Here is a 12,216-nt window from a genome sequence, read left to right on the forward strand (position 1 = left end):
AAATCAATTTTATTGTTCAAAAAAATATTTCCACATTATTTCTAACTTTAAAAAATGTTCAATTCTATTTCATTTGGTTTTTCGTTTATATTTGTACCGTAAAACGCGTATATAGTTCAAACTAGAAAACTATACAAGACAATTAAAAGATTAAATTCGTAATTCGAATGAAAACAAAATATTAAGATGAAGAAAAACGGATAGAAGTGAAGGAAGACGGATCAAATTACTACAATGAGAGAGAGACAGAGAGATTGTTAAAGAAATTTGGTTGTATTTCTAGAAATTTGATTGAGCATGAAATTCGCAAGATCAAATAAAAAAATACCTTTTCAAACTTATATTTGAATAATAAAACAAGCTAATTCATCACGCGTTACACACAAACATAGTTACTCATTTAAAAGTAATACATAGTACGTAAAAAGACATGAAAGCGTTTCTTTCTAATTATTCATTTACTTGTAATTAAAAAACAATTATCATATTTTCGATTTCCTAGGCCAGATCACTTTCATCAGAACCGGCGCTATCTTCATTCTTATTTAAGTTACTCCCAGAACTACTTTCATCACTGCAAAGTGCGGAATCCTTTTCCTTCATCTTATGTTTATCAGATGCGATCTTCTTTGATCTGCCACTACTTTTTGTTGCCTCACCAGTTTTATCTCCTTCTTCGGCATCTCCAGTACCTTTGCCACCTTTTTTCTTTCTCAAGCCAGCAGCTCCACCTGTTTTCTCTGTATCCTCATCTCCAACTCCGTGACTCTCCACAGAATCATCAACTCCTCCTCCTCCTTTCTCAGAGCAGCTTGCTGCATCTCCAGCTGCTGATTCTTCCTCTCCTGCATCATCTACTTCCTTCGGAGTTCCACCTCTCGCATCTCCAGCTCCAGCGTCCTTTGTAGAATCATCAGCTGGTCCCCCTGGAACACCTTTGCCTTTGTCACCTGCTCCCTTCTTTGCGCCATCTGCAGAATCTCCAGCTCCAGCGTTCTTTGTAGCATCGTCAGCTGGTCCCTTTTTTCCTTTCTCACCTGCTCCCTTTGTTGCGTCACCTGCAGCATCCCCATCTTTCGCGTCCTCTGTAGCATCGTCAGCTGACCCTCCAGCTCCCTCTTTTCCTTCGTCACTTACTCCAGTAGTTGCACCACCTGCAGCATCTCCAGCTTTAGCGTCCTTTGTAGCAGCGTCACCTGGTCCCTTTTTTTCTTTATCACCTGCTCCCTTTGTTGCGTCACGTGCAGTATCTCCATCTTTCGCGTCCTTTGTTGCATCGTCAGCTGGTCCCCCTGCTCCCCCTTTTCTTTTGTCACCTGCTCCCTTCGTTGCGCCACCTGCAGCAACTCCAGCTTTAGCGTCCTTTGTAGCAACGTCAGCTGGTCCCTTTTTTCCTTTATCACCTGCTCCTTTTGTTGCGTCACCTGCAGCATCTCCAGTTTTCACATCCTTTGTAGCATCGTCTGCTGCTCCCCCCTTTCCTTTGTCACCTGCTCCCTTCGTTGCGCCACCTGCAGCATCTCCTGCTTTAGCGTCCTTGTCAGCTGGTCCCTTTTTCTCTTTATCACCTGCTCCCTTTGTTGCGTCACCTGCAGCATCTCCAGCTTTTGGGTCCTTTGTAGCATCGTCAGCTGGTCCCTTTTTTCCTTTATCACCTGCTCCCTTCGTAGCGTCACTTGCAGCATCTCCATCTTTCGCGTCCTTTGTAGCATCGTCAGCTGGTCCCCCTTTTCCTTTGTCACCTGTTCCCTTCGTTGCACCACCTGCAGCATCTCCAGCTTTAGCGTCCTTTGTAGCATCGTCACCTGGTCCCTTTTTTCCTTTATCACCTACTCCCTTCGTTGCGTCACCTGCAACATCCCCATCTTTCGCGTCCTTTGTAGCATCGTCAGCTGGTCCCCCTGCTCCCCCTTTTTCTTTATCACCTGCTCCTTTTGTTGCGTCACCTGCAGCATCTACAGTTTTCGCGTCCTTTGTAGCATCGTCTGCTGCCCCCTCTTTTCCTTTGTCACCTGCTCCCTTCGTTGCGCCACCTGCAGCATCTCCATCTTTAACGTCCTTCGTAGAATCGTCAGCAGGTCCCTTTTTCCCTTTATCACCTGCTCCCTTCGTTGCGCCACCTGCAGCATCTCCATCTTTAACGTCCTTTGTAGAATCGTCAGCTGGTCCCTTTTTTCCTTTATCACCTGCTCCTTTTGTTGCTTCACCTGCAGTATCTCCTGCTTTAGCGTCCTTTGTAGCATCGTCAGATGGTCCCCCTTCTCCTTTGTCACCTACTCCCTTCGTTGCGTCACCTGCAGCATCTCCATTTTTTGCGTCCTTTGTAGCGTCATCAGCTGGTCCCTTTTTTCCTTTATCACCTGCTCCCTTCGTTGCGCCAGTTGCAGCATCTCCAGCTTTAGCGTCCTTTGTAGCATTGTCATCTGGTCCCTTTTTTCCATTATCACCTGCTGCCTTCGTTCCGCCACCTGCAGCATCTCCATCTTTCGCGTCCTTTGTAGCATCATCAGCTTGTCCCTTTTTCCCATTATCATCCGCTACCTTCGTTCCGCCACCTGCAGCATCCCCATCTTTCGCGTCCTTTGTAGCATCGTCAGCTGGTCCCCCTGCTTCCCCTTTTCCTTTGTCATCTGCTCCCTTTGTCGCGCCACCTGCAGCATCTCCTGCTTTAGAGTCCTTTGTAGCATTGTCAGCCGGTCCTTTTTTTCCTTTATCACCTGCTCCGTTCTTTGCACCACCTGCAGCATCTCCTTCTTTAGAGTCCTTTGTAGCATCATCAGCTTGTCCCTTTTTCCCATTATCATCCGCTACCTTCGTTCCGCCACCTGCAGCATCCCCATCTTTCGCGTCTTTTGTAGCATCGTCAGCTGGTCCCCCTGCTTCCCCTTTTCCTTTGTCATCTGCTCCCTTCGTTGCGCCACCTGCAGCATCTCTAGCTTTAACGTCCTTTGTAGCATTGTCAGCTGGTCCTTTTTTTCCTTTATCACCAGCTCCCTTCGTTGCGCCACCTGCAGCATCCCCATCTTTCGCGTCCTTTGTAGCATCGTCATCTGTTCCCCCTGCTCCCACTTTTCCTTTGTCACCTACTCCCTTCGTTGCGTCACCTGCAGCATCCCTATCTTTCGCGTCCTTTGTAGCATCGTCTGCTGGTCCCCCTACTTCCCCTTTTCCTTTGTCACCTGCTCCCTTCGTTGCGCCACCTGCAGCATCTCCAGTTTTCGCATCCTTTGTAGCATCGTCAGCTGATCCCTTTTTTCCTTTATCTCCTGCTCCTTTCGTTGCGTCACCTGCAGCATCCCCATCTTTCGCGTCCTTTGTAGCATCGTCTGCTGGTCCCCCTGCTCCCCCTTTTCCTTTGTCACCTGCCCCCTTCCTTCCGCCGCCTGCAGCATCCCCATCTTTCGCGTCCTTTGTAGCATCGTCAGCTGGTCCCCCTGCTCCCCCTTTTCCTTTGTCACCTGCCCCCTTCCTTCCGCCACCTGCAGCATTCTCATCTTTCGCGTTCTTTGTAGCATCGTCAGCTGGTCCCCCTGCTCCCCCTTTTCCTTTGTCACCTGCCCCCTTCGTTCCGCCACCTGCAGCATCCCCATCTTTCGCGTCCTTTGTAGCATCGTCAGCTGGTCCCCCTGCTCCCCCTTTTCCTTTGTCACCTGCCCCCTTCGTTCCGCCACCTGCAGCATCCTCATCTTTCGCGTTCTTTGTAGCATCGTCAGCTGGTCCCCCTGCTCCCCCTTTTCCTTTGTCACCTGCCCCCTTCGTTCCGCCACCTGCAGCATCCTCATCTTTCGCGTTCTTTGTAGCATCGTCAGCTGGTCCCCCTGCTCCCCCTTTTCCTTTGTCACCTGCCCCCATCGTTCCGCCGCCTGCAGCATCCCCATCTTTCGCGTCCTTTGTAGCATCGTCAGCTGGTCCCCCTGCTTCCCCTTTTCCATTGTCACCTACTCCCTTCGTTCCGCCACCTGCAGCATCCCCATCTTTCGCGTCCTTTGCAGCATCGTCAGCTGGGCCCCCTGCTCCCCCTTTTCCTTTGTCATCTACTCCCTTCGTTGCGTCACCTGCATCATCCCCATCTTTCGCGTCCTTTGTAGCATCGTCAGCTGGTCTCCCTGCTCCCCTTTTTCCTTTGTCACCTGCTCCCTTCGTTGCGCCACCTGCAGCATCTCCATCTTTCGCGTCCTTTGTAGCATCGTCAGCTGTTCCCTTTTTTCCTTTATCACCTGCTCCTTTTGTTGCACTACCTGCAGCATCCCCATCTTTCGCGTCCTTTGTAGCATCGTCAGCTGGTCCCCCTGCTCCCCCTTTTCCTTTGTCACCTGCCCCCTTCGTTGCGCCACCTGCAGCATCCCCATCTTTCGCGTCCTTTGTAGCATCGTCTGCTGGTCCCCCTGCTCCCTCTTTTCCTTTGTCACCTGCCCCCTTCCTTCCGCCACCTGCAGCATCCCCATCTTTCGCGTCCTTTGTAGCATCGTCAGCTGGTCCCCCTGCTCCCCCTTTTCCTTTGTCACCTGCCCCCTTCCTTCCGCCACCTGCAGCATCCTCATCTTTCGCGTTCTTTGTAGCATCGTCAGCTGGTCCCCCTGCTCCCCCTTTTCCTTTGTCACCTGCCCCCTTCGTTCCGCCACCTGCAGCATCCCCATCTTTCGCGTCCTTTGTAGCATCGTCAGCTGGTTCCCCTGCTCCCCCTTTTCCTTTGTCACCTGCCCCCTTCGTTGCGCCACTTGCAGCATCCTCATCTTTCGCGTTCTTTGTAGCATCGTCAGCTGGTCCCCCTGCTCCCCCTTTTCCTTTGTCACCTGCCCCCTTCGTTCCGCCACCTGCAGCATCCTCATCTTTCGCGTTCTTTGTAGCATCGTCAGCTGGTCCCCCTGCTCCCCCTTTTCCTTTGTCACCTGCCCCCTTCGTTCCGCCACCTGCAGCATCCTCATCTTTCGCGTTCTTTGTAGCATCGTCAGCTGGTCCCCCTGCTCCCCCTTTTCCTTTGTCACCTGCCCCCTTCGTTGCGCCACCTGCAGCATCCCCATCTTTCGCGTCCTTTGTAGCATCGTCAGCTGGTCCCCCTGCTCCCCCCTTTCCTTTGTCACCTACTCCTTTCGTTGCGTCACCTGCAGCATCCCCATCTTTCGCGTCCTTTGTAGCATCGTCTGCTGGTCCCCCTGCTCCCCCTTTTCCTTTGTCACCTGCCCCCTTCCTTCCGCCACCTGCAGCATCCCCATCTTTCGCGTCCTTTGTAGCATCGTCAGCTGGTCCCCCTGCTCCCCCTTTTCCTTTGTCACCTGCCCCCTTCCTTCCGCCACCTGCAGCATCCCCATCTTTCGCGTCCTTTGTAGCATCGTCAGCTGGTCCCCCTGCTCCCCCTTTTCCTTTGTCACCTGCCCCCTTCGTTCCGCCACCTGCAGCATCCTCATCTTTCGCGTTCTTTGTAGCATCGTCAGCTGGTCCCCCTGCTCCCCCTTTTTCTTTGTCACCTGCCCCCTTCGTTCCGCCACCTGCAGCATCCTCATCTTTCGCGTTCTTTGTAGCATCGTCAGCTGGTCCCCCTGCTCCCCCTTTTCCTTTGTCACCTGCCCCCTTCGTTCCGCCACCTGCAGCATCCTCATCTTTCGCGTTCTTTGTAGCATCGTCAGCTGGTCCCCCTGCTCCCCCTTTTCCTTTGTCACCTGCCCCCTTCGTTCCGCCACCTGCAGCATCCTCATCTTTCGCGTTCTTTGTAGCATCGTCAGCTGGTCCCCCTGCTCCCCCTTTTCCTTTGTCACCTGCCCCCTTCGTTCCGCCGCCTGCAGCATCCCCATCTTTCGCGTCCTTTGTAGCATCGTCAGCTGGTCCCCCTGCTTCCCCTTTTCCATTGTCACCTACTCCCTTCGTTCCGCCACCTGCAGCATCCCCATCTTTCGCGCCCTTTGCAGCATCGTCAGCTGGGCCCCCTGCTCCCCCTTTTCCTTTGTCATCTACTCCCTTCGTTGCGTCACCTGCATCATCCCCATCTTTCGCGTCCTTTGTAGCATCGTCAGCTGGTCCCCCTGCTCCCCCTTTTCCTTTGTCACCTGCCCCCTTCGTTCCGCCACCTGCAGCATCCTCATCTTTCGCGTTCTTTGTAGCATCGTCAGCTGGTCCCCCTGCTCCCCCTTTTTCTTTGTCACCTGCCCCCTTCGTTCCGCCACCTGCAGCATCCTCATCTTTCGCGTTCTTTGTAGCATCGTCAGCTGGTCCCCCTGCTCCCCCTTTTCCTTTGTCACCTGCCCCCTTCGTTCCGCCACCTGCAGCATCCTCATCTTTCGCGTTCTTTGTAGCATCGTCAGCTGGTCCCCCTGCTCCCCCTTTTCCTTTGTCACCTGCCCCCTTCGTTCCGCCACCTGCAGCATCCTCATCTTTCGCGTTCTTTGTAGCATCGTCAGCTGGTCCCCCTGCTCCCCCTTTTCCTTTGTCACCTGCCCCCTTCGTTCCGCCGCCTGCAGCATCCCCATCTTTCGCGTCCTTTGTAGCATCGTCAGCTGGTCCCCCTGCTTCCCCTTTTCCATTGTCACCTACTCCCTTCGTTCCGCCACCTGCAGCATCCCCATCTTTCGCGCCCTTTGCAGCATCGTCAGCTGGGCCCCCTGCTCCCCCTTTTCCTTTGTCATCTACTCCCTTCGTTGCGTCACCTGCAGCATCTCCATCTTTCGCGTCCTTTGTAGCATCGTCAGCTGTTCCCTTTTTTCCTTTATCACCTGCTCCTTTTGTTGCACTACCTGCAGCATCCCCATCTTTCGCGTCCTTTGTAGCATCGTCAGCTGGTCCCCCTGCTCCCCCTTTTCCTTTGTCACCTGCCCCCTTCCTTCCGCCACCTACAGCATCCTCATCTTTCGCGTTCTTTGTAGCATCGTCAGCTGGTCCCCCTGCTCCCCCTTTTCCTTTGTCACCTGCCCCCTTCGTTCCGCCACCTGCAGCATCCCCATCTTTCGCGTCCTTTGTAGCATCGTCAGCTGGTCCCCCTGCTCCCCCTTTTCCTTTGTCACCTGCCCCCTTCGTTCCGCCACCTGCAGCATCCTCATCTTTCGCGTTCTTTGTAGCATTGTCAGCTGGTCCCCCTGCTCCCCCTTTTCCTTTGTCACCTGCCCCCTTCGTTCGGCCACCTGCAGCATCCTCATCTTTCGCGTTCTTTGTGGCATCGTCAGCTGGTCCCCCTGCTCCTCCTTTTCCTTTGTCACCTGCCCCCTTCGTTCCGCCACCTGCAGCATCCTCATCTTTCGCGTTCTTTGTAGCATCGTCAGCTGGTCCCCCTGCTCCCCCTTTTCCTTTGTCACCTGACCCCTTCGTTCCGCCACCTGCAGCATCCCCATCTTTCGCGTCCTTTGTAGCATCGTCAGCTGGTCCCCCTGCTTCCCCTTTTCCATTGTCACCTACTCCCTTCGTTCCGCCACCTGCAGCATCCCCATCTTTCGCCTCCTTTGCAGCATCGTCAGCTGGGCCCCCTGCTCCCACTTTTCCTTTGTCACCTGTCCCCTTCGTTCCGCCACATGCAGCATCCTCATCTTTCGCATTCTTTGTAGCATCGTCAGCTGGTCCCCCTGCTCCCCCTTTTCCTTTGTCACCTGCCCCCTTCGTTCCGCCACCTGCAGCATCCCCATCTTTCGCGTCCTTTGTAGCAGCTTCAGCTTGTCCCCCTTTTCCCTTGTTACCTGCCCCCTTCGTTTCGCCACCTGCAGCATCTCCAGTTTTAGCGTCCTTTGTAGCATCGTCAGCTGGTCCCTTTTTTCCTGTATCACCTGCTCCCTTTGTTGCGCCACCGGCAGCATCTCCAGCTTTAGCGTCCTTTGTAGCATTGTCAGCTGGTCCCTTTTTTCCTGTATCACCTGCTCCCTTCGATGCGTCACCTGCAGCATCCCCATCTTTCTCGTCCGTTGTAACATCGTCAGCTGGTCCGCCTGCTCTCCCTTTTCCTTTGTCACCTGTCCCCTTCGTTCCGCCACCTGCAGCATCCCCATCTTTCGCGTCCTTTGTAGCAGCGTCAGTTTGTCCCTCTGCTCCCCCTTTTCCTTTGTCACTTACTCCCTTCGTTGCGCCACCTGCAGCATCCCCATCTTTTGCGTCCTTTGTAGCATCGTCAGCTGATCCCCCTTTTCCCTTGTTACCTGCCCCCTTCGTTTCGCCACCTGCAGCATCTCCAGTTTTAGCGTCCTTTGTAGCATCGTCAGCTGGTCCCTTTTTTCCTGTATCACCTGCTCCCTTTGTTGCGCCACCTGCAGCATATCCAGCTTTAGCGTCCTTTGTAGCATTGTCAGCTGGTCCCTTTTTTCCTGTATCACCTGCTCCCTTCGATGCGTCACCTGCAGCATCCCCATCTTTCTCGTCCGTTGTAACATCGTCAGCTGGTCCGCCTGCTCCCCCTTTTCCTTTGTCACCTGCCCCCTTCGTTCCGTCACCTGCAGCATCCCCATCTTTCTCGTCCTTTGTAACATTGTCAGCTGGTCCCCCTGCTCCCCCTTTTCCTTTGTCACCTGCTCCCTTCGTTGCGCCACCTGCAGCATCTCCACTTCCAGCGTTCTTTGTAGCATCGTCACCTGGTCTCTTCTTTGTCTTATCCCCAACTTCGTTTGAAGCCCCACCTTCAGCCTTTCCAGCTCCAGTGTTCTTTGTAGCACTGTCATCTGGTCCTCCTTCTCCATTATTTCCGTCATCAGCTTTTCCTCCGTCTCCTGCATCATCAGCTCCATCTGCTGCATCTCCAGTTCCATCGTTTTTTGTTGCATCGTCAGTTTGTCCTTCTTTTCTTAATTTATTATCTCCTTTTTGCTTTTTCGTCCCTTTTCCATCAGCGCCTGCTGCTCTTTCTTTATCATCAGCCCCTTTAGCTTCATTTCCTTTATCTCCAGTCTTTTTTCTTTTATCAGCAGCACCTTCTCCTTTATCAGAAGCACCTTCTCCTTTGTCAGCAGCACCTTCTCCTTTATCACCAGTTCCATTTCCTTTATCACCAATGTCTGTCCCTTCTTCGTAAGTCCCTTTTCTTTTGTTATCTTCCCCTTTTCCGGCTTTTCTCTCTCTTTTTCCTTTTTTCCCATCCTCTTTTTCTCCTTTTTCAGCTCCACTGATATCATTTCCCATTTTAGCATTATCCGTGTCGTCCTCCATCTCTCCATTTTTTCGGTCGTCACCAGATCCCTTTTCGGTGCTTCTTCCTCCATTTCTGACTCTAGAACTTGTATCTGCATGAGGATTTGCTCCTCCATTTCCTGCATCATAATCTTCATCTTTTTCATCATCTTCTTTTCCATTTTCATTATTATCCCTATCATCTAGTTCTTCGATTTCTTCATCGCGCTCCTCTGATGCTTCTTCTTCACTTTCGTAATTTTCCTCCAAGTTTTCATTTGTTTCATATTCATCGTCAAAATTTTCGGTATCTTCACTGTAATACTCTTTGTTTTCTGCTAGTAGAGAAAATTAATCACAATGGGATTGTTTCCTTCAGTCAAAAGTACTATTTTTAGTCACTGAAATCGATAGAATAAGCAAAAATAATAATAATAATAATAGCATGGACCCAGAAAATACTTTTATTTTCCCAACAGTTATTTTTTAATTATTATTTTTTTAATGTCCGATTTTTCAAACAAAACGTTGTCTTTTTGACGTCACAAATGATGCACTTTGTCGCATTTATCTAAAGCGTTTTCACGTTATGTTAATCAAGAAGCGAATTAAATCTTGCGCTCTACGCCTGCTGTCAACCATATCGTTGCCAGTACACGTGAGTAAAGATGCGAATTAAATATTGTGGTCTGTGAATGGCAACACTAAATGGAATTTCATCATTTGTGATGTCATCGGCAGAAGTGTAAACAATAAAAGCGTACCGATTAAAGTATTTTTTTAAAAATATTAAACTTAGTCAAATAATTTAAAAAATGGTCAGATCCTATGTTTTCGAGCATGCTCTTTTTTAAAAAAAAACTCTTTTAAATTTCGGAAACGACCCCATTAAGTTATTTGTTTTTTCTTCAGTTTCTTCACAGAAAGTTTTGAGATTATTTTAGAATAGGGGAAATTAAATACTCTCACTCAAGCCTGGTTATTTTGCATACATTTTTTATTAGTTAAGAAGTATAATCTAATTTTATTTCTGCCTCATATATATTTTAATGAAGCAAGGATTTTATTTCTGCTATGTAATTTTGTTTTCTATTTGCCATTTAATTTTCCAATTTGTGCCTATAAACCTTTTTTAGTACTTCGGTGTTTGGGCTATGAGTCGAACGACAGACCATCTTGTATGCACATGGGTTTGAAAAAGCCGCCGAACACGAAGTGCCCTGTGAAGGACCTTCGTTTACGATGGATTCCCAACCACAAGGACATCTTAGAAAGACGTGCTACATTAGTTATTAACTTCCACAGCCTTGTCAGGATTCGATCTCGAGCCCTTAATATGGAAGTTGTCTGCTCTGCTTACTATGTTGCTTAGTGGAGCGCCAAATTTTTCTTATTAGCAATTTATTTAAAAAAAATGTTTTGAGTTTCTAACCTGGTTCTCACACGAAATCAGGATTTCCTGATGGTCCTCTTAGCGATAGTAGAAGGCTTTACAGGGTCTGGAATATTATGGGAATCACTTTTAACTTTCTTCAACAAACTCGCGCGTTTCTTCGTGTTAAAAGTCATTTTTTTTTAAGCTGGACCAAGTGAATGGGGGCCTGATAATTGACATCTTCAGTTTTCCTGAAACTTTCAGGATATTTAAATAGTATTGTGAAAAGAAAAAAGTGAAGCTTCTTTCTTCTCTAATTTGACTTGTTGACCCTCGACTGGAGGTTAAAAAGTTTATGGTCGTGAGAAAAAAAGAGCTAAATATATGATTGCTTTGCTTCAAAAGCTATGAGTGAACCAAGCCAATTCTTTCAAATAAGGATACTACTTGATACTTGTACATTCTAGTATAAATATTTTGGTGACTCACTCATGACTTTGAGGGCTAACGTCAATTGAAAATGCAATTTTTTTTTTTTTTTTTAACCTTGTTTACGCTCGGATATCTGCTAAAGCCGTGAGTAACCCTCGGAAATAAGTATATGATTAACTACTCACCACAGTATAGTACTAAGAAAAATATAAAATAGCTTTCGTTTCTCTTGGCTTTAGTAGTTAAACGGTCTCAAAGTCGATGATTTTTTAAAAACGGCCAAGTTCAGTGGTCAATAACTTTGATCACGACGGGTCAACAACTTTGGGACACAGCTGCAGTTGTAGTCTGAGTGGTGTAGTTTAACGTCTAGGTTAGAAACCTATGCAACTAGTCAATTTTTTTAATAACGTGGTCTCAAAGTTGATAATTTAAAACAATAAGAGGCAATGTTTTAGGTCATTTATTCTATAACGCCTGGGTCAATAACTTTGAGCAAGAGCTGTAATTATGCTCTACGTGGTTTAACTTTAGATTCATGTCAGAAAATCATGAGATCAAATCATATTACTTAATTAAACATTCTCAAAAATGATTATTTCAGTATAAAAGAGCGTTTTTTCTCGAGTTCATATGCGTGCTACTCAAAATCTTATGAGCTCAAACTCACATAAATACTAGAACGAATCAACAGCCAAATGTATTTTAAGCTCCCAAAATTTCATGCTTCCAGTGTAATAAAATTTTCTGTATCCTTGACCATAACACGGCAATTCTTCTCATAAAGCTGATTCGCCATTTTGGAGCACTATATTTTGGAGACACTAGATCCTCAGGATTCGGATCTCGGAATCTGAAAATTTGCACAGGTTAGTTTCAAAGACATCTCTACACCTCTTTAAAATTTCGTCGCATTCAGGGGTGATCGAGCAGGGACAATTTTAAAAATTTAGGTCAGTTGACGTGGAATCACTCTGATATAACATTGTGACAATTCATGCATTTAGGTTATTTTTGACTTTATAATGATCATTAATCAATGCTATATTTTAAGAAGAGGATTGAAATTGGGTAAGAGATTAAGTTCATAATTACAGTAGAATTTGCATATACACTACTTAGTAATAAACTTTTCATTATTAAACAAATTTATTAAATAAAGCTCAAAAGTACAAATATGAAGTCAAAAGAAGAAAAAAAACACAGGTTTGTTAGACAATAAGAAAAGATGCCGGTGAAATGTGCATAATGTTTATATCAAAGTGATTTCGCGTCAACTGACCTAAATTTTTAAAATTGTTTATGCTCGATAATCCCCGAATGGGAGGAAATTTTATAGA

The 12,216-nt window shown here is 48.0% G+C and overlaps 1 protein-coding gene across 1 annotated transcript in view; it reads right to left on the reverse strand.

Annotated features, from left to right (window-relative positions):
• Window positions 1–439: 439 nt before the first annotated feature.
• Window positions 440–12,216, reverse strand: part of LOC129216607 (uncharacterized PE-PGRS family protein PE_PGRS54-like) — a 45,576-nt gene continuing 33,799 nt past the window's right edge. The window contains exons 7-8 of the mRNA XM_054850824.1: window positions 1,926–9,404; window positions 440–1,829 (exon numbers count right to left, since the gene is read on the reverse strand). Coding sequence (XP_054706799.1) covers window positions 499–1,829; window positions 1,926–9,404 — 8,810 coding nt within the window. The 3' untranslated portion in view covers window positions 440–498. The remainder of the gene's footprint in view (window positions 1,830–1,925; window positions 9,405–12,216) is intronic.

This window comes from Uloborus diversus, chromosome 2 (genome assembly GCF_026930045.1).
Source record: "Uloborus diversus isolate 005 chromosome 2, Udiv.v.3.1, whole genome shotgun sequence".
Classification (NCBI taxonomy): domain Eukaryota; kingdom Metazoa; phylum Arthropoda; class Arachnida; order Araneae; family Uloboridae; genus Uloborus; species Uloborus diversus.